The following is a 25,793-nucleotide window of genomic DNA, read 5'->3' as shown; positions in this document are numbered from 1 at the left end:
TGACACAGGGACAAAAACAAATTGTGCTATATTCAGCAGCAGGTGGCTGGGAGGGGGAGGGATGGTATGAAGGAGCAGGAGCTATGAGCCTAGGGAAGACGACAAGGGGGGAGTGCCATGGGTACTGCCTGTAGATCCCAGGGAGCTGGGTAGCACCAGGCCCTGGGAAGAGAAGGGAGGTACAGCGAGCTGGGCTAGGTGCTAGGTGCATTTGGAGGGTTGGGGACACTGTGGGCCAGAGTGGCTTTGGTCCTGCACTCCCAGCAGACACCTCCTCTTTGCTGTCTTCTGCATTGGCACCCACCTAAGATTTCTCCTGAGGAAAGGATGGTGTGGTAAGAGCTGGTTGGGAAAGCCCAGCAGGGGAGCCTGGTGGCCAGGTGTATGGGCTCCAGGGGCAGATCATCTCCAGGGGCATGGCTCTTCCTGACCCTGCCCGACCGAGGACAGCCTAAGTTTCCTCCCCCATGAAGTGGGATAACACAGGAATTGCCTCCTGAGACTGGTATGGGGACCAAAAGAGCAATTGGTTCTGCCTCTGGCCCCGTCCTGAGCACTTTGCCCGGATGAACTCTCATCATCGTCTACCATCCCATGAGGTACATTTTACAGCAGACAAAACGGAGGGACTGAGAGGTTGCAAAACTTGCCCAAGGCCAGGCATTCTGGCGGTGGAGTCTGGACTCACAACCGCTAGACTTTTCTCTGTGTGATTTTGGGCAAGTTACATAGCCTCTCTGGGCCTTAGTTTCCTCATCTGTAAGATGGGAATGACAGTGACACCTCCGCTGTGGGGTCACTGTGAGTATTAATAGCACCCCTGCATGCCAGGTGGGTGACCTGGGCTTCTGGCTTTGATCAGCACATGGTGCTAATGTATTATTGTGCCGGGCGGAGCTGGGTTTGCACCAGCGCGGTTAGGGTTAGCACGGGGCCCGGGACGCGATAAGGCTTCCGTGAGCGTTAGAGAGTACTGTTGACATGACTGTTAGCGGTCCCCACCTGAGGGTCTGCGGTCCCTCAGGGCTTCTGGATCTGACAGCTCTGCTCCCTTCTCCCCACCCTGGCTGCAGGCCAACGAGAACAGCCTGCTGAGCGCGCAGCTCAAAGGTTTCCCCCTGTTCCTGCACTCCAACCTGGGCCTGAAAGACTGCAGCATCAACCCCAAGTCCCCGCTGCTCTACGTGACGCGGCCCAGCGAAGTGGAGAAGGGCGTGCTGCCCGGCGAGGACTGGACGGTGTTCCAGTCGAACCACTCCACCTACGAGCCGGTGCTGCTGGCCAAGACGCGCTCCTCCGAGTCCATCCCGCACCTGGGCGCGGACGCCGGGCTGCACGCCGCGCTGCACGCCACGGTGGTCCAGGACCTGGGCCTGCACGACGGCATCCAGCGTGTGCTCTTTGGCAACAACCTCAACTTCTGGCTGCACAAGCTGGTCTTTGTCGACGCTGTGGCCTTCCTGACGGGCAAGCGCCTCTCGCTGCCTTTGGACCGCTACATCCTGGTGGACATCGATGACATCTTTGTGGGCAAGGAGGGCACGCGCATGAAGGTGGAGGATGTGAAGGTATGGCCAGGGGAGGGGGTGCCAGACAGGTTGGGGTGGGGGGTGCCTGACAGCCTTCGACCCTGGGGATGCCCCATCGTGGCTTCCCTGTCTGCCTCTCCCCAGTGCTGTGAGCACCCCCATCCCATTTCCTCGGCCAGGCAGTTTTAGTAACTGTTTGACTAGACAAAAGTGTCACTAGACATTACATAGAAGTACTGAATATAGAAGAATTTTGCATCTGCCAGGTGAAGCTCAGAAATGTACACGCAGAGGGAGAGACCCGGTCACTGAAGCTATGCAGGGTTGCTTATCTGCCTTTTAATCCAGAGGTGATTTTTCACTCTTGAAAATGTTTATGTCAGTTCCAGAGCTCCCACAGAACTTTTGAAACAAGAATTAGAGCTTGAATCATACACGGACATATTTTCACTGAGGTCTATATAAATAGTGGAGTGCATGTGTTTATTTAAAAAAGTGTTTACCAAACTAAACTGCATGTAAAAGCATTTTGCAGACCACGAAATTTTACACGCATGCAGCACTACTAAAGAGAAGCCTACAAATTAAGACCATTAAGTCGGCTTTAAAATGCAGTTTTCATCTAGTCTCTTATTTTACTGCAAAGTTCTTTGCAAAGAAAAAGACATAACTAGCGTATGCGGGAGGGGGTGTGTGTGGGGGAAATCAGTACTGGTTGCCACAAATAGAGGGCAAGGACCACAGTAGATCCAAGGAAAACAAAACCAAGGGATTAAATTCTGTAGAGATACTGCTGCCTGTTGACCCTGTCCTCCCTTAGGAGATTAGCAAGCGTTAGGACATATTAACACCGACTCCTCTTTGATGTTAGGATTGCAAAAGAGACTTCTAAGAGGAGGGCTTTCCTCCCAAGTGAATCTGGTTGTGGGTACTGTGTCCCATGTCCTCCTGAAGTCACTGTTGGGGTTCGCCCCAGAGCCCAGGAGGAAGGCCATGGGAGCGTTAGTCCTCCTGCCTGGGGCAGGAGTGAACGCACCTCCAGAGGAGAAGAGTGTGGCAGGTGGTGTTGGGGAGCAGGCGCTGTCTGGAGAGTCAAGATCAATTTGACCCTTAATTAACTGGAACTCTTGGCCACATCCCTTCCCATGTCTGAACCTCAGTGGTGAACTGACAAGAGGGGCAGATGGGAAGCTTTCAGGCTGTTCCTCCCCACCCCACCCCGGGGCCAGGCTTTGAGTCCTCCCACCTCCCATCTTGTGGGACAGGGGAGTGTCGCTTTGATCTGCTTTACACGTTGTGTTTGCTACTTGAGATTTCGCTTCCTTGAGGGCCGAGGGCCGTCCTGTTGAGTGTTAAGACTGTTCCTTGTGGAGGCTCTCCAGTTCCTGATGCTTCATGCGATGCCATAGCCCACGTCTAACAAAGCAAATTGCTCTGTTTTCTACTTCTACTAATGGGTGTGCTTCCCATTCTCTCCTGCTGTAACCTCAGTGTTTGCTGCCTGTCCAGCGAGTCCTTGATACTGGTTCAGGGTTGATCCCACAAGGAAACCAGGCTACCAGGCTCACTGTGTCCCTCTTGGGGCCTGAGGTTGCCCTGCTTAGTTCTTCTTTTCCTCGCTTTTACAGTGAGAGGGATGAGAGCAGTTTGGAGCTATCTCTGTAGAAGAATACTAACAGCGACACCCTCTTCCGTATGCTCGGCTCAGGGTAGACTGCCAGGTGCTCCTTCAGCCAGGGTCCCATTCACCTTAAACATCCTTGTGGGTCTGAAAGGGAAGAGATTTTTCTCTCTCCCCTGTCCCTTAATCCCAAGCACAGGCTGCAACTAAGCCTTTCTTTCAGGGACATGAATGTCACCTCCTTAACTTGTACAGTACTGTCTTGCACTGCAGTTTAGGCCATAGGGGCAGCAGGTGCTTTTTCAGGGCTGGCAAATCCAAGCTCTATGCTTAGCCCTCTCTGTATTGCCTTGGCTGATCCTCAGCAGCCCCATGAGGTGAGCACCATTGCAAGTCCCATTTTACAGAGGAAGGCACTAAGGCTCAGAGAGGTGATGTAACATGCCCAAGGCCACACAGCTAGAGCATGCCTGTCTGTTAGGTAGTGCATGGCCTTGGTAAGATGCTGATGGTGGCCCCAGGAAGGCCAGGACTTTCTATTTGCAGACTTAGAGTCTGACGCTGGCTCTTCTTGCAGGTTTCTTGGCAGCCTTGTGCATTGTGTGCAGGGTGGGAACTTTTGGAGTCCTGACTCCAGAGTACAAGTGTGTGTTTGTTCTACAAGCGTCCACATCCCTTCTTTGGCTTGCCCAGCATGGCCTGTGCCATGCACGGGGACATTGCGTGGCTGGGTTCACAGTACGTCTCTGGAAAAATCATGATCCTGGGACATCAGCCTTGTACTCACTGGGAGAGACCCTCCATGTTTGCCAGACTTAGATACAAGGCTCACAGTGGCCGTGACCACGCACCCAGCCATGCCACCATTTCACATTACTTACCAAAATGTCGGGCAGTTTGACACGCAGGGTCTTGTTCAAGTACCCGGAGAGAAATTACCATCTGCATTTCATACTTGGGGAAACTGAGGCCTCAGGCAGTCACAAAGCTTTCCGGAGGGTGCATAGCAGAGCCGGCTGGAGCCAGGTCTTCTCTGGCCAGGGACCTGGTGCAGGTGGCAGCCCAGGGCTGGCTTCCTGGATGTGGGACCCTGCACTCAGAAGGGGCCTGCACGAGATTAGTGCTCTGCCATGGGCTTCTTGACATTTAAATAGTTTTGGAGCCAGAGCCCACATTTTTATTTTTTGTGGGGCCCAACAAACCTTGCAGGTGGTCCTGCAACAATAGGATCTTTCTGGGCCTTCAGTGGGAAGAACAGGGAGCTCCTGGCTTCCGCCTCACCCACTTCCTCCTCCTCTGCCTCTCCTAGGCCCTGTTTGATACGCAGAATGAACTACGCACACACATCCCAAACTTTACCTTCAACCTGGGCTACTCAGGGAAATTCTTCCACACAGGTAAGTGGGCCTGGCTCTGACCCCACGAGCAACTTCCAGGGGCCCTCAGCAGCTGGATCCTTGGAGTGCTGTGCCACAGGGGCAGCAGGTGGGCTGATGGACCCACATTAGGGCCACATTGACCCAGGTGGCCTGTCCCTGATCCAGAGCCCACAGAGCAGTCACGGCCCCAGGCAGAGGGCATTTCAGGGCAGCAGTAATGCAACAACAGCCCTCACTCATCCCTCCCTGTCCTTCAGCCAGTACTGTCTTTTGGGGTTTTTTGTTTTGTTTTGTTTTTTATTTACTTGTATTTTTCTAAAAGATTCCATTTATATATTTGACAGAGGGAGAGTGCACAAGCAGGGGGAGTAGCAGGCAGAGGGAGAGGGAGAAGCAGGCTCCCCATGGAGCTGGGATCCCGATGCAGAACTCGATCCCAGTACCCTGGGAGACAGCAGACACTTAACCATCTGAGCCACTCAGGTGCCCTGGACTGTGCTGTCTTTTGGGGGCATCCTTTTGTCGCCCCCTCTCCACTGTCTTTTAAAATTATTTGTCCTACGTCTGCTTTAAAAAGTAATTGATTGGATTTGAAGAGCATTGCAGAAATATGTAGCATAGAATCAGAGAATGCCCTATAATTGTTCCTGCCCCAGAGATGGCCGTTGCCATTTCACTTTCAAGCCTTAAGGGTCAATGTTGAGGGTGTAGGTTGCCTGGTTCATTGCCTTCCCTCCTGTTTTCCCTCCCAAGTTCCTCACATGCTGCCCTTCTGGACAGAGCAAGAGGGAAAGACCCCTGAGTCGTCATCTATAGGAAATGTTCCCTGTAGCTGCCTTCTGTTTGGGTCACAGTGTGGAAAGCCTCTCTTGAGTTCTGGGAAAAACCCTAATACTCTGCAGTTGTGGGGAGAAAGGGTACAACATGGCACCAAAGCCAAATAGGACCAATACTGGGTCATCTGTATACATTTTTCACATTCTCGGCCCTCAGCCTATCAGAGGTAGTGTTAGTCACAGTATGAGACAGGATCAGACATCCCATATATATATACACAAAGAGCTGCTCAGATTGTGAAGTAAAAGACAAATGGCAAATGGCCCAATAGGAAAGCAGGAATAGTATTAGAGAAGGCATGTGAGAGTTGGGAGAAACCTCTGGGATTGTTGTCTTTGAACCATGGATGGCATGCATGGGTCCCCAGGGCCCAGAGAAGAGAGCGACTTGGCCAAAGTCACCCGTTGAGTGAAGGCCATACTCTAGACCAGAACGCAGGGCCCTGGACCAGACGCTGCTCCCATGCTGTAGTTCAGGTACCCCTCCCTAGCAGCCCATGAGTGGGCTGTGCCCCAGTGCTCTGGTCCCCGGGCGCCAGCTCAGGCTGGAGAGCCTCCCGGCGGGTGGGCTGGGCTGAGCTGCCTGTGGTGCTCTGGTTGCAGGTACTGATGCTGAGGACGCCGGGGATGATCTGCTGCTGTCGTATGTGAAGGAGTTCTGGTGGTTCCCCCACATGTGGAGCCACATGCAGCCCCACCTTTTCCACAACCAGTCGGTGTTGGCCGAGCAGATGGCCCTGAACAAGAAGTTCGCTGTCGTGAGTAAGATTCTCTACAGGGCAGAGCTGGGTGGGCCAGGGGCTGGGCTGGGGGTTCCGGACTGCTGGCCTCTCGCTGCTTTTGCAGTTCCGTCTGACAGCATTTTGTTGACATCTCTATTGCCACTGTCTCTCTGAAGCCTCGCAGAGACCCCAAGAGGTGGTTGTTGATATTCTCACTTTTAGATAAGAAATTGAAGCTCAGGGAAGACCACGCCTGCTGGGAGGAGGTCCAGCCAGGCTCTGTCTCCCGGCCCGGGCCGGAGTGGGGGGCTCAGGAAAGCTGCAGCTGGTACTCAGAGAAGAGGGAAGGAGGCCCGAGTACGGGCTCAGCCTGGGCCCACCAGCCAATCAGAGGCCAAGAAAGGCAGGGAAAGCCCCTGTCCTGGCCCCTCACGACTGGGTGCTGGAGGGCATGGCCACAGGCGGTGCTGAGGGCCAAGAGCCCCCCAGCTCGGTCAGGTCAGGCCCTCCCTCCGATCGGGGGGCTCCTTTCCCTCCCCTCGCCTCAGCTTTCATCTGTAGCACCAGGGCAGTCTAGCCTCTGATTTCTCTCCCATTCTACAAAGTGGAAACAAGAGCCAGTGGGGGAGGACCCGCATACTCACCCAACCCTGGCTTCCTCTCCCCAGGAGCACGGCATCCCCACAGACATGGGCTATGCGGTGGCGCCCCACCATTCGGGGGTGTACCCTGTGCATGTACAGCTGTACGAGGCCTGGAAGCAGGTGTGGAGCATCCGCGTGACCAGCACAGAGGAGTACCCCCACCTGAAGCCAGCCCGCTACCGCCGTGGCTTTATCCACAACGGCATCATGGTGAGTGGGCCCCCGAGAGGCACAGGTGCGCACGCTGTCTGGGGAAGCACGGTTTTGGTGGATGGGTTAGGGGTTTCAGGCCAGGCTCTGCTGCCCCTGTCCGGCATCCAGGCTCTCCCCATTCCAGGGAAGGTGGGCTGCTGGTCTGGCCCTTTCATGAGCTCCTTTTTAGCTTTCATGATGGGGGATCAGGGGCTGATCCTTTTTAAAAGGGCCTCTGGGAACAGGCCTCTGTCTCGTTCATTTGCTTGTTTAAACATTTTTAATGAGCTTCTACTGTGTGTCTGACCCTTTTCTAAGCAGTGGGGATACAGAAGTGTACAGAACCAACAGAAGTCCCTGCCCTTGTAGACCTGACATTCTAGTGGCAAGAGGCAGACAGTGTGCTCATAAAAGTGTGGCATATGTAACGCATGGTCAGATGGTGTGATGATGGGGCCATGGAGAAGAGTCAAGCAGGGAAGGGAGGTAGGGAGTGCCAGAGGAGAGCAGAAGCTATTTTAAATAAAGTGATTAGAGGGCACCTGGGTGGCTCAGTGATTGAGCGTCTGCCTTTGGCTCAGGTTGTGATCCCGGGGTCCTGGGATTGAGTTCCGCATCGGGCTCTGCAGGGAGCCTGCTTTTCCCTCTGCCTATGTCTCTGCCTCTCTCTGTGTCTCTCATGAATAAATAAAATCTTTAAAAATAAATAGATAGATGGTAGATAGATAAGGTGATTAGGCAGGGCCTTCTTAGGAATGAACCACGCTGCTATGTGAAGAAAAGTATTGAAGGCAGAGAAAACAAGTGCAAAGGCTCTGAGGTAGCCTGTGTGTTGAGGACCAACTAGGAGGTCAGTATGGCTGGAGGGGACAAAGTGGGAAGCAGGGAGACCAGTTGGGAGGCCACTTCAGTCTTCCAGATGAGAGAGTGGTGGCTCCATGAGGGTGTAATGTTGGGATGTGATCAGATTCTGGACTTATTTAGAAGGTTGGACCAACAGGATCTGCTGGTGAGGTGGATCTGTGGTGAGGTGGAGGTGGGGTGTGGGGGAGAGAGATGAGTCAGGATGACGCCAGGGTTGGCCTAAGCCACCAGAAGGATGAACTGTCGACAGTCCAGATGGGATATGTGTGGGAAGGCCAGATTTATGCTCTCATCTGTCCATCTATCCACGTGTCTGTCCATCCATCCATCCATGCATCCCTCCTTCCACTGGCCTCCTCAATATCAGGCATTCATATTTTCTCTGGGGATGAGGTGTGGTGACCAGACAAGCAAGTTCCCTGCTCTCTCGGAGGGCAGTTTTATGAGAGGAGACAGAGAATCAACAGTTAAACCAGTGTGTGACTGGGAGCGTTCCCAGGCAGGTTCTAACGCTGTGAGGGGGTTGCAAGTGTGACTGGGAGGACTGCTTTGCAGAAGGTCAGGGACCCTCACTGGGCAAACATTCTCGCTTGCCTATCTCTGTGACTTTTGGGCCTGCTCACTTTGTTACAGAGAATAGTGTTGAAGTATGTAAACTGGCAAGGGCCGTGAGCTCACTTGAGGGGATGTCACAGGCTGCAGGAGGTCTATGGGGGAGAAGACCCCCAAGAGTGGGGGCTGTGTAGTCACACAAGAGGCTGCCTTTCTGAGGAGGTACCCTGGCCCTTCTCCTGAGGAAGGGTCTTCTACCTCCACCCATGGCTGGAGATGCCACAGCTCTCTCCTGCCCCATCCCCAGGTCCTCCCGCGGCAGACATGTGGCCTCTTCACACACACCATCTTCTACAATGAGTACCCTGGTGGCTCCAGTGAGCTGGACAAGATCATCAATGGGGGCGAGCTCTTCCTCACCGTGCTCCTCAATCCTGTGAGTGCTCCATAGCCCTTGGCTGGTGGTGAGGGGCTGGTGCTGGACAGCTGTCTGTGGCCGAGGCTGGCTTTCCTGGGCCCGGGGAGAAGGGGTGGCAGCAGGTATGAGGGCTGGGAGTCAGGAAACCCACTCTGCACCCCTGGCTGTGGCCCTGCTCTGCTGCGTGACCTTGGGAAAAGAATCTGAGTTGTCTTTTCTTTTTCCTTTCAGAATCTCATACTTCAATGCAATAGTGTGAGCATTTTTGTCTGTGTTCTCTTTCCAGTCTTTGTGTATGTGTATAAATATATGGTTGTTATATACTCATATACACGGTGAATCATCAATCTGTAAACTATATATATATGTGTATATATATAATATATATTTTTTAAACTATTCATTTGAGCTTTCTGGCTCTCTCTTTCCTTATTTGTGAAATGGAAATAATGATTCATGCTTTAATAGTATTAAGTAGATACCAAGTGGTAATGTTATTCAGCTTTATGTGATAACTGAGTACTCCTGTCTTCCATGAACACCCCACCAAAAAATACAAAAGAACAACAAAATGACTGCACAGTAGGTCAGCTTCCTATTTCAGGGTTGTGATAGTCGGTGGTCCGTCAGCCCCTGGGTTCACCAGGCTGTGCCTTGGCCAAGGTCACACAGCGAGTTTGTTAACGGCCCTAGTGAACCTTGGACTGGTCATAGAGTGACTCTGTAAGCTGCAGCAAGACTAGAAGAGTCAAAAGTGGGGTGGGGCTGTGACCTCCAGATGCTGACCAGCCCTGTCCCCCCACCTCCCCTCCCCTGGAGCAGATCAGCATCTTCATGACACACCTGTCTAACTATGGGAATGACCGCCTGGGCCTGTATACCTTCAAGCACCTGGTGCGCTTCCTGCACTCCTGGACCAACCTCCGGCTGCAGACGCTGCCCCCAGTGCAGCTGGCCCAGAAGTACTTCCAGATCTTCTCCGAGGAGAAAGACCCGCTCTGGCAGGTGGGTGGGTGGGGTGGTGGGCCGGGTGTCTTGTTGCAGAGATGGAATGCCCACCACTCGCAGGCACACATGCTAGATATGGGCTCGGGCCTTACCCCCTCGTGCTCTCTCTTGAGCGTAAACTCAGGTGCGCACTTGCTCACCAGCATGGGCACACTCACTTGTTCTCATACACACAGGTATGTATACACTTCCCACACAGACCCACGTGCATGCACACTCACACATACCTGAAAAAGGACTACAGAACTATATGTGAACATAGTATAGATCAAGTGCAGGTGAAAGCAACTGTATGGCCCGGTTAGACTCTTAGATCATCCTTTTTGTCCCTTCTCACACTAGTAGGCTCTGTACCATGGAAAGGGGGCTGATGGGAGGGTTTTGGCAGGCAGTTCTTGAAGAAGTCTCCCCTGGAGGCTGTCAAAATCTGGAAACTGAAGCAAAGCTGGAATTGAAACAGTCTCATGCTTCAGACCAGGAGTCCATAAACCATGGCTCATGGGCCAAATCTGGCCTGTAATCGGTTTCTGTCAATAAAGTTTTATTGAAACCCATCCACACTCATTCTTGTATGTACTGTTTATGGCTGCCTTCATGCTGCAACAACAGAATTGAGTAGTTGTAACAGAGACCCGATAGTACCCCAGCCTCAAGTAGTTACTAAGCACTTACCAAAAGATTGACTGAACTATACAGAAAAAGTGTGCTGACCCCTGGTCCAGACACCAGCTTATCCAGTTAAACTCAACAAGGGCCCATGAGCTTCTGTTATGTGCTAAGCACTGGACTGAGTATTTTTCTGGGACTAACCAGAAGTGGTCCCTGCTTGCTGGCAGCTCAGTGTCCTGAGGTGGGGATATGTCAAGGACACATGTAGTTATTCCACCTGGTAGCACTGTAAGAACCATGTATCCATGTGCAATGAGAATCCATTCATTGGGTTTGCCCGTTCCCCCAACATTCCTTCCACTATTGTTTTAGGACCCCTGTGAGGACAAACGCCACAAAGACATCTGGTCCAAGGAGAAGACATGTGACCGCTTCCCAAAGCTCCTCATCATTGGCCCCCAGAAAACAGGCAAGTCTCTTTGCTCTTGGCCAGCATCCCCCACTGCCTGCTGTCTCAGCCATAGAATTTTGGGGACCACCTTGCCCTGGTTCTACTCCCCAACAATCTACCCCCTTTTCCCCAGGAAGTGAGAGTGAAGTTGGGATGAACATGAACTGCCTATCAGTATGGAAATGGGGAGGGGGTGGAGGTGGGTGTAGAATATCCCTGTCTGTCCTGAACCACAACCTTAGGGAGTTCTCTTCTTGGGAGTCTCTGAGTCTAGGCAAAGAAGCCCAGATCAGCTGTTCTGCACATTTGAGCAGTGCCAGGCAAAACTGGTTCAGTGCAAAGAGGACTGTAATCAATTAGTCATGTCTGCCAGAGGTGCAAGAGGGAGGAGTGGTGATATGGTTGCTAAGTATTTGCTGTCTAGACACGCTGTAAAGCATGACTGCGTAATCCCATTTTACAGATAGAAAACTTGAGGCTCAGAGAAGTTAAGTGACCTCCCCTGACACATTCAGTTAGAAAATGACAGATCTGAGTCTTGAACCCTTATCTCTCTGACCCCCAAACCTTATACTCTTAAGGAAACTAAACTCTATAGTCTCCTTCTCTTCCAAGACATCTCATTATGCCATACAAACCATAGACTCACACACAGGAAAGGAATCAATTCTCTAAAGGAGGGGGTAGGTTCTATACTGTCGAGTAAGGCAGAAAGTGTAGGTAAGGGAAGGATGCCCAGAAGAGAAGGCAATTGAGCCAAATCTCTTAGCTCTTCACGAATTTCACATCCACAGACTGCAGGGTCTGGGGCAACCTTTTCCCTGAGCTCCTCCCACATATCAGAGGACAGAGGCCCAGACCTGGAAACCATCTAGTTCTGAGATTATGAGATGATACTAATGAACTGGGCATGGCTTCTAGAGTACAGGGCTGGGAAGGATTCTGAGGCCAATTTCTTGTGTAGTGTTTAGAAATGCCATGATTGATTAGTGATGTCTACAATGGAGCCAGGAGTGGGAGGTGCCCACACCCATGCCCCGTATTTGCTGTCCTGGCTTTCGTAAAATTCTTTGGTTATATAGATGAAGAAACTAAGCCCCAGAGAAGGCAATGGACTTTCCCAGGATCTCCCAGTGAGTCATGGAGAGCTGGACACAGAACCCAGGATCTCAGACTCCCATCTTTGTGTTCTGGGCTGGGCCTTCCATCTGCCTTCCATCAGTTGCCTTCCATCCTTGCAGGCACCACGGCCCTCTACCTGTTCCTGGGCATGCACCCGGACCTCAGCAGCAACTACCCCAGCTCAGAGACCTTTGAGGAGATCCAGTTTTTTAATGGCCACAACTATCACAAAGGCATCGACTGGTGAGTGGCCCTTTCTGACCAGAGCTGGATGGGAAGGCTGTCATGGAGTCTGCCCTGGAGAAGGTCTTCTGTGGACACAGCAGGAAGCAGCTGGCACTTACTCTCACACAGCTAAAGTTCCTGTAAACAGGGACAAAGCTCAGTGACCCTTGAGTCATGATGTTGGAGCCTTGTCACAGGCGGGACATTTGATGAGGAAGCCCTTTGCCCTTTTTCATCACCTCCTGGGGTCAAAGACTGCTGGAAGTGAAAGCCAGCCCATCCCTTGCTTGCAGGAAAATAGTCTGAGTCCCAGAGGAGGCTAGGGACTTGCCCAAAATTGGGGACAGAGTTGGGGACAGAGCAGGGGCTAAGATCCAAGTGTTCTCACCCTGAGAGCTGGCTGAACTTTGTCTGACCACGGAGCAGGAGGTGTTCTTGTGAGTCCTTCAGAGGCGGCTTACTAGCCTTTGAGGAGTTGCCAGAGGAGGTGGTGGAAATTGCAGCTTCCCCCCCAGAGCCTGTCACCCAAGGATATGGAGGGGCGGCTTCATGGGGACAGTTTTACACTCCACTTATTTCAATTTGCATCTTTCTCTACTATTCACCTCTTTTTAGCCTATACGTGTATTACTCTTCTTTATTATTTTCATGTCAGTAGTTTACCTGGGTAGAGAGATTAGAGAGATTATGGGCATTCTTCTGTTTGTTTGTATTTTTCTATACTTTTTTCTCTCTCATTTATCTATCATCTGCCTACCTAGATGCCTACCTGTCTGTATCTCTAATATGTCTACTATCTCTTGTCTAAAAACAGTGTAGCCAGGTGTATCACTGGAAGTCACCATCTCTCAGATTTTAGGGAGGTAGTATGCTAGGACACTATACATTTAGCAACACTTCCAGTAGCACCCCATTAGCAGGTGCCCCACTAGCAAGTACATGCGCTAATATGTCTATAGAAAAGTCTGTGAATCCTTCCACTAAGATTAATACATCAAGTTTTGCTGCCAAATGGCTTTGCTATAAACTTGAGGGGGAAAGCTTCTGTTTTTAGAGCTTTCTCAATTTAGGTGTCACAAACAATGGACTGTGGGCATACAGATGCTATTTCATAAAGAAAATTCAGAAATACACCTGAAACTAATGTAACACCATATGTTAATTAGCTGGGATTTTAAAGAATAATAAATAAGAAAATTCAGACATAGGAGAGAGCGAACAATTCCTCAGCTCCATTCCCGAGATTTTGATTTTGTAGATAGGTGTAGGGTGGGGTGAGGAATCTCCGAAGCCCCAAGGTGGTTCCGATAAAGGGGTTCCTGGTACCTCCCTAGAGTAGCCCTGTCTCCCAGGATATAGTAGGGATCCTACACCCTTACCTAAGGTGGGCCAGCAGCCTTTGGCTTCCATGAACCCCTGAAGTTGTACCACTATTTTGCATGAGTAGGTGCCCCTGGGAGGCTCTGGAGTGTTCATTTAGCTTTCCGAAATGAGCCAAAGGATTGGTGTGGAAGTCACTCTGGGTGGGATATGGGAGGCTCATCTGGAAAACCGTCAGGCTGATCCACATGAGGCCAGTGGAGAAGTGTGGCTGGCCGAAAGTGACACACCCACACACCCTATTCCCCCACACCCCCCACCCCTGTCTCCTGGTCCACAGTGACAGTGTTGAAAGCGCCATCCTAGATCAGGAAAGAAATCCTGTACTCTAGAGGCAAGACAGGGCACCCCTCAGGTCCATGCTGGCTCTTCCTAGGGTCAGAGGTGTCCCAGTTCTCCCCCTAGAGGCAGTGAGTTGAGGCCCTATCACTTTAACTGGGAACATCTGGTTTAGGATTCAAAGACACTCCACACCGACCCCATCCCATATTTTTACAACTCATATCACTTCTATAAGTCTTCACATCCTCCTGACTCCAAAGTACCCCCTGAAAAGCGTTGGATTCGAAAAAGTGGTCATCCATCTAGAATCCCTGCCTGAAGCAGGTCCTTGGGATTAATGCGCCCTGCTTGCTTTCTGAAATGCTACCCCCACCGACCCTCACCCTCTCATGATGCGTTCCTCGGACCCCCTTCTCATGAGTCTTGCCTGTGAGCTCTTCTCTCTGGGCTTCCTGCAGGTACATGGAGTTCTTTCCTATCCCCTCCAACACCACCTCCGACTTTTACTTTGAGAAAAGCGCCAACTACTTTGATTCGGAAGTGGCGCCCCGGCGGGCAGCTGCTCTGTTACCCAAGGCCAAGGTCCTGACCATCCTCATCAACCCAGCGGACCGGGCCTATTCCTGGTACCAGGTGAGCCGGGGCTGGGGCGGAGCCCTGGGTAGGGGCATGGGGCTCTGTACACAACTCAGTTACTCATGTGTTCATTCAGCAGGTGTTTACTAAGCACCTACTGTGGATCAGCCCTAAGCTAGGCTTCTGGAATGGGGTGGTGGGTAAGACCAGAGTCCTACCTCCACAGTGCTTCTAGCCTAGTGGAGGAGACAGGTGGAAATCCACGTTGCATCCCAGCCTACAGTTACCTACTTACCCTGCCAGCTTCACTGGGGGTTCCGCCTCTGATTCTGACACCAACAAGAGGTGGAAGCTCGTTCTACCTTGATGAAAGTGAGATTTGGTGAACAGTGATCATACTAACTGGCCTCCTCGCTAGATTCTGGGTGGGGTGAGGGTAGGGATTCAGAGAAGGATAAGGCATAGGACTCCCCATTTATAGTAGAGGATGCAAACACCTGATCAGATAAAGAAGTTACCTGACTCTTGTCTGTGCTAGAGAGGGTATGACTCCTAACTCCTACTTGACTATGTAAGAACTAGAAGTTTCTTTAACTTCAATGACCTGACTTAATTTCATCTGAGCCATTCTACTAGGCTTATGGAAAATCCTAGGCTCAGGCCTTCTGGGGGTTTCCTACCCTGCCTGCCAATCTTCCTGGCTTTATGATCCAGTGCCAGGGTATAGGGGGAAGACCTCCTCAGTATGGCCACTTTCAGCACCTCCCTGCCACCCTCTGAGCCTGTCACTTCTTCTCCGGAGCCTCACTGCTGTCCACAGTGCCGGCAGGGGGCCGGGTACAGACCCTACTTGCTCTCTTCTCTCACTGCCCACCCGGAGCTGTGTGTGAGCGTGGAGGCTCAAGAGTGACCCCTGCTGGGCAGGCTCCTGGTCTCTGGATGCCAAGGGCCTGTGGCATTATTGTAGGTGCTTCAAACATGGCATTTGCCCCTTTCTGGCTCTTTTCTTGTCCTGTCTTAGTCTGTTTGGACGGCCATAACAGTATGGACTGGGGGCTTAAACAAGAGGTTTATTTCTTACAGTTCCGGAGGCTAGAAGTACAGGATCAGGGTGCCAGCGGATTTGGTTCCTGGTGACATGGCTCTTCCTGACTTTTATTTTTTATTTTTATTTTTTTTTTATTTTTAAACATTTTTTTATCTATTTATGATAGTCATACAGAGAGAGAGAGAGGCAGAGACACAACAGGCAGAGGGAGAAGCAGGCTCCATGCACCGGGAGCCCGATGTGGGATTCGATCTGGGTCTCCAGGATCGCGCCCTGGGCCAAAGGCAGGCGCCAAACCGCTGCGCCACCCAGGGATCCCTCTTCCTGACTTTTAAACAGTTGCCTTCTCACTGTGTCCTCACAAGGTAGAGAGGGAGAGGGAAAGGGAGAGAGAATGCAAGCATGAGAGAGGGAGAGCACCCGCTCTCTCTGGTGTCACTTCTTTTTTTAAATACTTTATTTATTTATTCATGAGAGAGACACAGAGAGAGGCAGAGGCACAGGCAGAGGGAGAAGCAGGCTCCATGCAGGGAGCCCATGTGGGACTCGATCCCAGGACCCCGGGATCATGCCCTGAGCCAAAGGCAGACGCTCAACCGCTGAGCCACCCAGGTGCCTTCTGGTGTCACTTCTTGTAAGGGCACTGACCTCATCATGGTGGCCCCACCATCATGACCTCAGCTACCTCTGATTATCTCCCAGGCCCCACCTCCAAATACCATCATATTATGGGTTAGGGCTTCAGCATATGAATTTTGGGGAGGGGACACAAAGAGTTAATCCATAAAGGACAAATTCTCACTTTAGTGTAAAAGGCTCTTAAGTCCTTTCTAATGTTGCTAAGCTCTACTTTCAACGAAAAGAGTACAAGCTGTGAGCTCAGGACCTAGAGCAGACATTGATGTCTGGCTGGCATTTGAGAACATTGTTTTATTTTTATTGTATTTATGAATGGTTACCTTCTTTATGTGACAACTGATTCTGGTTTTCTGTTTATGGAGGCGATAGTGAGTTTGATTTTGAAATAAGTTTTATGTGAATAAGAGAGATGAGTCAATATAAATCAAAGTACGTTGACATTGGCAACACAGGTGGCTTGTGGGGGTGGCAGAAATAGGAGAGGCAGTGAGTGGATGACCCACATTTGGAAACTCTGATCCGATCCAACTCCCATCTTGCAAAGATGGAAAAACTCAAGCACTCAGGGACCGTGACTCTCTGAAGTCAAAGAGGATGAGAGGCAGATCCGGGTCTTGAACTGAGGGCTCCAGTCCTGGGTCTTCTGGCCATTTCACAGCTGCGGCCTCAAGACCTTTGTGCCTTCCATGTGGTGTACTGACCGTCCTGTCCCTTCCCCGTAGCACCAGCGCGCACACGATGACCCAGTGGCCCTGAAGTACACCTTTCACGAGGTGATCACGGCTGGGCCCGACGCGTCCTTGAAGCTGCGTGCCCTCCAGAACCGCTGCCTGGTCCCCGGCTGGTACGCCACCCACATCGAGCGCTGGCTCAGCGCCTTTCATGCCAACCAGGTAGCCACCTGTCCCGGACCCTTGGGAGGGCACTCACAGCTCTGGCTTGTGACAGCTAGCAGAGAGCTACAAATCTCTTTTGTCAGCCACGGGGCCAGAAATGCCCTCATTGGCCAGCTAGACCTTTGGGGTCTTTGAAAATTTCATTTGTGTTTATCCCAAGGCTGATGGATGAGAATCCCCTCAGCCCTTGTCCCATCATAACAGGTTCTGTGTCCCTAAGGGGCCCCTGAAAGTCCCAGGATAGGCTACCTTCCTGGGAAGGGTGTGGTGACTTAGAGAGAGCCTGATCCAGGAGGTAAGCAGGGCCAGATCACATGAGGCATTTTAGGGAAAGCCTTGGAGGGTTTAGGTAGGAGAGTGATGTTGGGCCAGAGGCTTGGAGGGAGGCAGAGAGGGATATGGTAGGATTGTGAGGGGCAGGCAGGATTGGGGTGATAGCTACATCTCTAGGAGAGGGAAGCTGGCAGAGAGCAGGGAGTTGGATTGTGGAAGCCTGAGGTGTGGGGACTGCTCAGAAGTGGAAGAGGAGGCGGAGGCTGTAGAGTGAAGAGTCCCCAATTTGTACCGTGGCTGCTGACCAGGAGACTGGGAACCTCTTCGCCACTAGCGTGAACACTGGAGTGAACACAGATCATCCTTTTCCCTTTTCTCTTTTCTCCAGATTCTGGTCCTGGATGGCAAACTGCTGCGAACAGAACCTGCCAAAGTGATGGACACAGTGCAAAAGTTCCTTGGGGTGACCAACACTATTGACTACCACAAAACCTTGGCGTGAGTATTGCCTTGGCTTTTCAACAGGGTGATTTTCTGAGCAAGCACCTGGACCAAAAAGCCAAAGTCTTGAATGATGGTGGGAGAGACACAGATAAATTAGAGTTAGCGAGTGTTAGAAAGTGTGTATGTTCCTGATGGCTGTTTAGCAGAAAAGCTAATATTAATATGGTTTGAGTCATATTAACAAAGGTATCAATTCAAGAAAAAAAGAGGTGATAAATATGTGAGTTCCACCTCTGGGGTTTTCTTTTCAGTCTGTCCTGAACATGTTCAGAATCTTTTATGGAAGTAAGTTAGATTAACATTAAGCTGCCCCAGTTCCCACAAGGGTTTCTTAGCATTAGATTATGATCTAAATATAATTTCAGGAAAAGGAAACTATAAATATTGTCAATGACTGATAATCCCACTCACTCAGAACCTGGTACAAGCGCACTGGGAATGCCCTTCCAAGATGAGTAGAGGCCAACCTGTGTTGCAAGAGCTCAGGGCCGGGGAGTGGTGTCTCCTAGTGCCATATTATATGGACAGGTGACTCATGCAGCTGAATAGGGAAGGGGGGTCTCAAGAGGGAGGAAAAGAGTCACCTTCCCTGGCTACCTTCTTGAGAAAGTCATGCAGCAAGAATGTTCCCTTCTCACTATCTTGGAAGTTGAAGGTGAAAAAGAGAAACAGTCCTTTCTTTTACCTTGATGCAGACAGGAGCAACAGCTAAAGGTGTTGGGCTATGGTATCAGAGATGCCTGGTTAGGATCCCAGACCCATTACTTCTTTAACTGTGTGACCTTGGACAAGTGTTTTAGCCCCTTCAGACCTCACCTTCCTCATCTGCAAATTGGGGATAAAGGTGATAGATAACTCCTACCTCCCAAGGGTGACTGTATTGAATGAGGCATGCGTGTGGAGCTCTTAGCTCAGTGCCTGGCATGTACTGATGCTCAAAAATTATCATCTTCATCATCATCATCACCATCATCTTCTTCCTCCTTTATGCCTACCCTGTGACCCATTCAGAAATCCCTGTCTCCCACACCTGCCAAATGTGAATTCTGTTTTTCTGGCTGTCCTCACGCCCAAGAAGCTCCTACTGGTTCCTGATCTGGGGTGGAATTCTGATGCCAGTGTGCCTCCCCTCTCCTTGGCGGCTTCAGATCTCATCTCCTCCCACAAAAAACCTTTGACTTCCAATCCTGAAGGCAGTCTTGCTCTGTCACTTCTGAAATTTACTCCCAAAGCCAAAACTTCCCAGTGATGGACATGCTTAAGTACAACTGCAGACACTGCATTTCTTGAAAAATAGATAATTTATTGAAACACGCACCCAGAAAATACCACGAAACTTTTTTCCCATTTTGGGTTCTTGGGTGAAAAACGTTGCTCGGCCCTGAGTAGGAGAATGCTCAGGGAAGATTTCCCCAAATCCTGAAGGATGGCACGTGTTCGTGTTGTGGGGTTGCTAAAGGGACTTGGGCTGACCAGCCAGAACAAGAAGAGATTCAGAGCATGCGAGCTGTCTTCGGCGAGGAAGAAGGGGGCAGGCGGGTTTAGTGTAGCCCATGGGCAAACCCCAGCCCCACACATCCATCTATCTGTGGGTTCCAGAGCATGCTTAGGAGAGTGGGTTTCATGGTCTAGGCACTGCCACTCTGTGAACATTGCCTTCAGGTTGGAAGCGGATGGGCTGGACCAGCTCCCATCCACAGGCTTTCCCCACCTCCACAGGTTTGATCCAAAGAAAGGATTTTGGTGCCAACTGCTTGAAGGAGGAAAAACCAAGTGTCTGGGCAAAAGCAAGGGCCGGAAATACCCAGAGATGGACCTGGATGTAAGTAGACACACTGCCTGTGGCAGCTGGATCACTGGAGGGGCTCCCTGACTGGCGGGGATTCAATCTCCCCTTTACCCTGCACCCAGCACCTTAATGGCCTTGGCATTCCTTGGCATGCATGTGGAGCAAGGGGGGAGCATGGAGTTCTTTTTTTTTTTTAACTTATTTTTTAATCTTTTTTAAAAAGATTTTATTTATTTATTCATGAGAGACAGAGAGAGAGAGAGAGAGAGAGAGAAAGAGGCAGAGACATAGGTAGAGGGAGAAGCAGGCTCCATGCAGGGAGCCTGATGTGGGACTTGATCCTGGAGTCCCAGGACCTGGACAGAAGGCAGGCACTCAACCGCTGAGCCACCCAGGGATCCCATTGGATGGGGTTCTTAAAAGGAGGGAATATCAGCTGGGACATGCAGGTTAGAAATGATTTAGTCAAGTGAGTATTTATTACCTTGTGCCTGGGACTGAATGCTGTGGGCTTTGAGGGTGAATGGGGCATGTTCGTTGCCTTCAAGGGACTCTTAGTTTAGGAGGGAAATAGGTCACACACACCCATAAGAATACAAGACAGGCAGTAAGAGAGTCGTGCTTGTGTGCTAAGGGAACTCAGAACGCAGAGGTGCTCCTTGTGGCTGGGAGGGACTCTGGAGTCGGGGTGCAAGGACAGGGCAGCATTGGGACCGAGGCTGGAGGGCTGGGTGTTCTCACAGGAGACAATGGCACGTCCAACGTCCAACGATGGAGGAGTCACACGCTGTGACTTTCAATTGTCCTGATGTTAATCGATTCCCCCTTGTCTCCCCATCACAAGGATTTTGACCTTGTGTCCTGCTATATAGGAGTTTTCTTTCAGAGGCCACCTTTTTGAAGAAGATGGTGAATAAACTATAGGTGGGTGGGTGGGCGCTGACAGAGTGGTGGTTTCACAGAGAGGGGGGATCCCCCTCGGATCCGCGCCTCACCGAGACCCGAACTTTCCTTCCCGTTCCAGTCCCGCGCCTTCCTGAAGGACTATTATCGGGACCACAACATCGAGCTTTCCAAGCTGCTGTACAAGATGGGCCAGACCCTGCCCACCTGGCTGCGGGAGGACCTCCAGAACACCAGGTAGCCACGGCCGCCACAGCCAGACTGAACGTTTGTGACGGCCTGGACGGCCTGCCGCACGCTGAGCCAGACTGACCCGCAGGGTGGGGAGCTGGGCCTGGGCTGGCCGAGCACTTAGGAGCAATACTCAGCGGAGGCCCAGGCAGGGCCAGGAGAAGAGGCCAGGCGGGTCCACAGCGCCTCAGAGCATCCAGTGCTGGGTCTGGGGCCTCCAGGACCTCCCTGGCCACCAGAGGTCCATTCCGTTCTCGGCCCTCCCTGTTGGTGGAAGGGCCGCTTCCTGGTAGGAGGGAGTCTGCGAGACTCCTTTTCTGTCCCTCACTGTGTTCTACCAACCACGCCCTCCCCTTCACCCCGTCAGCCCCTGCCCCGGCAGGGTGTCCCCTCAGTATTAGCTGCCATATGTTCCCTGTCCTCCAGACAACAGGAGGAGGAGCCCCACGGGGCTTTTTGCCAAACAGGGGAGAGAGAGGGGCCGCTTCCCCGAGTGTTTCGAGCCAGGCACTTCGGAGGGGTCAGCTGGGTACCCAGAGTCACGAGGCTGGATGTGGGGGTGGCAGCCTCTACACACATTCTGGTTAATCCCTTCCCATCTCACCTGCTCTTTGGAGGAAAGAATCGCTGAGTCCTACAGCATCGACCCAGTCCTCAGGGCCTTCGTCGGGACCCTGGGGCGCTGCCGTGCCATCGGACCCCGAGACCCAGGCCTCCTTACCCCTGTTCCTCACCCTGGGATAGGACGTGTGGTATTTCCTGTGGTAAAAGGCTGAGGCGGTTCAGGAGTCTGCCAGTATCCATGTCCCAATGTACATATGTCCTCCCCATGCCCACCCCCAACCTTGGCCCCTGGCAGACCCTGGGCAGAGTGGGTGAGCCTGCCACCCACGCCTTTGCCCCAGCTACCTGTGGCCAAGGGCTCCTCGAGACCCACCCCCATTAACCCCCCAAATACTAAGAAGCTAAAGTATTTTAATATTTTGTTTTTTTTTTTTTCTTGGTGCCAGAGTTTATACCCTGGGTGCTGGGGTCGCACTGTGTTATATATATATATAATGTGTATATATATATATTATATTTTTTTTGGTTGGGTTTGTTTTTAATTCAGTTGTACAAAATGGTGGCAAGCCCCAGTGTCCTATCTCAGTGCTAGAGAACGGGATGGCAGGGAGGGGAGGGTGAGGTGCCCCTGGAAGAGGTCTCTGTTCCCTCCCCAAGTGTCGTGGCTGCCCTGGGGCTTCTGCAGCTGAACAGAGGTGGTGAGATGTGCAGGGAAGACCTACTCTCTCCAGGAAACCTGGCTCCATGAAGCGCAGTGACCCTGGAGGAACTTCGGCCAAAGGAAACAGCAGGGCTGGGGTGGGAGGCTGGGGGCCAAAGGCGGGCCTGTCCCCTCCCCCTCACATGGTGCTAGGTTGGGAGCTGCCCTGGGAGCTGGGCTGCCCACTGGGACCCACAGAGCTGTCTCCAGGCCCCCTGCAGACCATGGGATCTCGGGGCTGTCTTCCGGTTAGGGTCTGCTCCTACCCCCTCCATTAACAATGTGAAGTGACTAAGGCTGGGCGCCTCTCCCCAGCCCCTCCCACTGCCAGTTCAGCTTCCAGCCGACATCCAGGAAACCCTTTCTGGAGAGCCTTGTCTTGTGCAGAAGACTCTAGCATCTTGGGGCTGGAAGGGTCCTTTGATGGGTATGGAAACAGGTCCAGAAAGGCGAGGCGGCCTCTCGGGCCAAAGTCTCGGAACTGGGTGCGAGCAGGGCCGAGAATTGAACTCGAGGCTCCTGATTCTGAGTCCAGTGCTCTTCTTCCAATGCCACACTGCCTCTGAGCCCATCCTGGGGACCCTGCTCTGTGCCAGGCTCCTGTCTCTCCCTCAGTCACCCCCGTGGTCATTCCAGGATAGGGGACAAACCACTCCTTCCCAGCCAGGGTGCCTTTGAGCCTTCTCAGTTCCTGGTCTGCGTGTGCAGTCCTGCCTTGCTCTCCCTGAGAGGTCCTCCCCCGTCTGCACGGGGCTGGCTCTGTCTGACCTCCGAATTCGTCCCCTTGCCTCAAGTTCTTTGCCAGCGGTGGAGAAGAAAGGCGAGTACTCAGTGGGACAGCTGCATGTGGGTTCATGGTCTCCCGAGGGAAGCCTTCCCATCGTGCTTCTCATCGGGGCCTTTGAGCCTGAGAGCCCAGTGTCAACCCCGCAGGGGATGAGGAACAGAGTGTCTGGGGACAGGGTGGCATGCCTGCTTGTACACTCGGGAAGACTTGCCAGTGCCGTGGAACCAGACTCACAGAATGGGGCAGCGACTTCCATAGTGCAAACCCCGGGCCTCATCTCCCGTCTTCTGGTGAAGGGCTTGGGCTCTGTGGCCTGTGCAGACCTTACAGCTCCCTCTGTGTCTGGACACCTGCCCCCATCTCTGGGAGTTCAGAATGGCTGGTGGGCGAGGAGCTCCATTTCTCTTTGCCTCTGGCCCGAGGAAGGAGCAGGCAGGTTTGAGACCCCATGGGAGTAAAGGAAATATTGGGGAATGTTGTACGGGCCCTTCTGGGAGGCTGGGGTCTTGACCTGCCACATGTTCTATGTCTCTGTGGTCACTGCTACTTATTCCCTTCCCACTAATGAATCTTGCTCGTGGACCCACTGCCAGGACCTGTAGATATTGGGGTGGGGGGACAGACATATCCCTCTAGGGGCTCAGCTTCTGAGCACACAGATCCTCCTCATGAGAGGGGCAAACCAGAGGGCAGTGGGTACAGCATCTCTGCATCTTCAATGTTCACTAATTCACTGTACTTGGCCAAAAAAAAGAGAAAGAGAGAGAAACAGAAAGAGAGAAACAGCTTAAATCATGTAGTGGTCTCCACCATCCATTCTCTCGTGCCTCCCATGAGCCTTTGCCTGGGGCGGGCACAGGTAGGATGGTCTCCTGCAGCTGCCTCAGTTACTCGGTGTTCTAGAACTGCCCGTCATGCAGGCATCTCGTGCTTGGAGCATGAGTTTAAAGATGGGCCTCTCTCAAGCCTGTGAGTAGAGCAGCCAGTGCCTCTGGGGCCCAGCTGAGGAGCAGCCATCTGTTCCCAATGAGGACAACTAGGCTGACCCCCAGAGATTGGTGGCCTCAGTAGGAGCAATCCCCTTGGGTTCGTTATTGAAAGAGCAAGTGAAAACATGTTGTACCAATTATTTTATTATGAACGTTCACTCTCCTCCATCTAGATTTAAAATGAACATTTTGCCACATTTGGTTTCTCACTCTCTGTATTGTTTTTTCGAGAATTAGTTTAAAAATAAGTTGCACATACCACGAGACTTGACCAAAATGCCTCCACCTGCATCCCCTAAGAGTTAGGACATCGTCCTACGTATTGGCCTGTATCACACCCAAGACAACAGTGATTTCCTAAGAACAGCTGCTATTCAATCTATATTCGCTGTTCCCCTCAGATAACTTTTACACCTGGTTTTGGAAGCAGGATCCAATCTAGGTGCATACGTGACATCTTGTAACTTTGGTTTTCGTTCAATCTCTTAAATGCTGAAAAGTCCTCTCTCTGCTCGCTTTGGTTTTTTAAATGATGTTATTTCTGAGGAGAGCAGGCCTGCTGTCCTGTTGAAGTCCCACATTCTGGATCTGGGTGATCATTTCTTCATAGTGTCACAGAATACATCTCTCCAGCCCCTGTCTTGTCAAGGGTTATTTAGGCTGTGTGGATTTCTGCCTTTTGTGCTGACTTTATAACTTCACCCCAGCCTGAGATGCCCCTCTACCATCCCCTGTACCAAGTGCCAAACCAACATGAGGGCTAGGTGGAGCTCTGGGAGCTCAGGGGAGGCAAGGGAGGCACCTGTTGCAGCTGGCCTGGGCCCCTCTAGAAGGAGGAGGCTGGGCTGGCAGTGCTGGGCCTCCTGGGAAGGAGATGCCTCTGGCTCAGGAGAGCCTCTGCTGCCCCTTCTGATCCTGGCAATGGACCACAGGGCACAAATAGCATCTCTTTCTCTCTCTCTCTTTCTCTCTCGTGGCCTCCTGGTTTTTACTTCCTGGAGGCCAGTGGTCTGTGTGCACTGGAACAGAGCCAGGCCCCTGGGATGTACCAGGGAAGGGCCTCACTGGGGAACTGCCTCTCCCAAGCTGTGGTGTAAGGAGAAGAGCCCTGGGCCGGAGGCAGGAGATGTGAAATTTTGTCCCAACTGGGTACAATTAGTAGCTGCGTGATGGTTTTCCTCCCAGGGCCTTGACCTCCCCATTTGTAGAATGAACAGGTGAGGCTAGAGCAGAGGTTTTCCAATGTTAAAGAAGAAAGCAGGTCTGCTTTAGCTGAAGGGAGGGTGGAGGGCCCAGACCCCGTCCTCTAGGCAATGTTGGGTGCCTGGTTTGCAGCCCTGGGCTGGCTGCTCCCCAGGGCCTGCCCTTGCCAGCTCAGGCAGCCAGAGATTTTTTTTTTAGTTCCCACAAAGGGTGGACATGGGCTTTATGAGGGGTCAATGTCAAGGACCTAGGGAGACTCTGGCTGTGTTTTATCCTAATAAGTTCATCCTCCTTCTCTCCTTCCTCTCCCTGGCCCTTGAGGAGAATGAAGGAGGAGAGGGTTTTCTATGACTGTGCTAGCTTTTATTATCAGCAAGAGGGCTCCTTTTGTAATTTGTGCATGAAATTCATGTCATTTCCTGGGGAGAGGAGAGGGCTGCCTGGAGAGGGTGGGGGGCACACTGGGGGAGCAGACAGGTTTCCTTCCCTTGTGGGGGTGGGGAGGGGAAGAGAGGGGGTGCTACCCAGCTCACCTGATCAGGGCTCTCAAACCAGCCGTTTTGGGTTGTGTTAAAAGTGGGAACCTTCCTCCATTAATGTACAATCTCGAACTAACTGCTAATAAAGTGGGGTTCTATTTGTACACACTGGTCATGTCTGTCTGTCTGAACTTTTCGAACGACCTGCCGGGGAGGGTGGAGGTAGGGAGGTTTAGACCACAGGCAGTCTGGCCACCCCTGGGTAGTGGTGGTGGGGGTGAGGGATAAATCATCTTGTTCCTCAGTTTCCCTCGTCTTTCAGGGGTATGTAAGAAGTTGGACTCAGTGCCTATTCCAGGAGAATTTGCTTAAAATGCA

The 25,793-nt window shown here is 51.9% G+C and overlaps 1 protein-coding gene across 3 annotated transcripts in view; it reads left to right on the top strand.

Moving 5' to 3' along the window:
- NDST1 (N-deacetylase and N-sulfotransferase 1) overlaps nt 1-25,579 on the top strand; it is a 60,247-nt gene extending 34,668 nt beyond the window's left edge. For all 3 annotated transcript variants that reach the window (XM_049109242.1, XM_049109244.1, XM_049109243.1), the window contains exons 3-15: nt 1,074-1,568; nt 4,460-4,547; nt 5,969-6,123; nt 6,756-6,941; nt 8,647-8,775; nt 9,580-9,762; nt 10,747-10,843; nt 12,067-12,190; nt 14,293-14,467; nt 16,820-16,990; nt 17,655-17,764; nt 19,490-19,592; nt 20,584-25,579. In XM_049109242.1, coding sequence (XP_048965199.1) covers nt 1,074-1,568; nt 4,460-4,547; nt 5,969-6,123; nt 6,756-6,941; nt 8,647-8,775; nt 9,580-9,762; nt 10,747-10,843; nt 12,067-12,190; nt 14,293-14,467; nt 16,820-16,990; nt 17,655-17,764; nt 19,490-19,592; nt 20,584-20,703 — 2,136 coding nt within the window. In that variant the 3' untranslated portion in view covers nt 20,704-25,579. The remainder of the gene's footprint in view (nt 1-1,073; nt 1,569-4,459; nt 4,548-5,968; nt 6,124-6,755; nt 6,942-8,646; nt 8,776-9,579; nt 9,763-10,746; nt 10,844-12,066; nt 12,191-14,292; nt 14,468-16,819; nt 16,991-17,654; nt 17,765-19,489; nt 19,593-20,583) is intronic.
- The last annotated feature ends 214 nt before the right edge of the window (nt 25,580-25,793 follow it).

The sequence above is a fragment of the Canis lupus genome, chromosome 4 (assembly GCF_003254725.2).
Source record: "Canis lupus dingo isolate Sandy chromosome 4, ASM325472v2, whole genome shotgun sequence".
Classification (NCBI taxonomy): Eukaryota; Metazoa; Chordata; class Mammalia; order Carnivora; family Canidae; genus Canis; species Canis lupus.
This window is presented reverse-complemented; position numbering and strand designations above follow the sequence as displayed.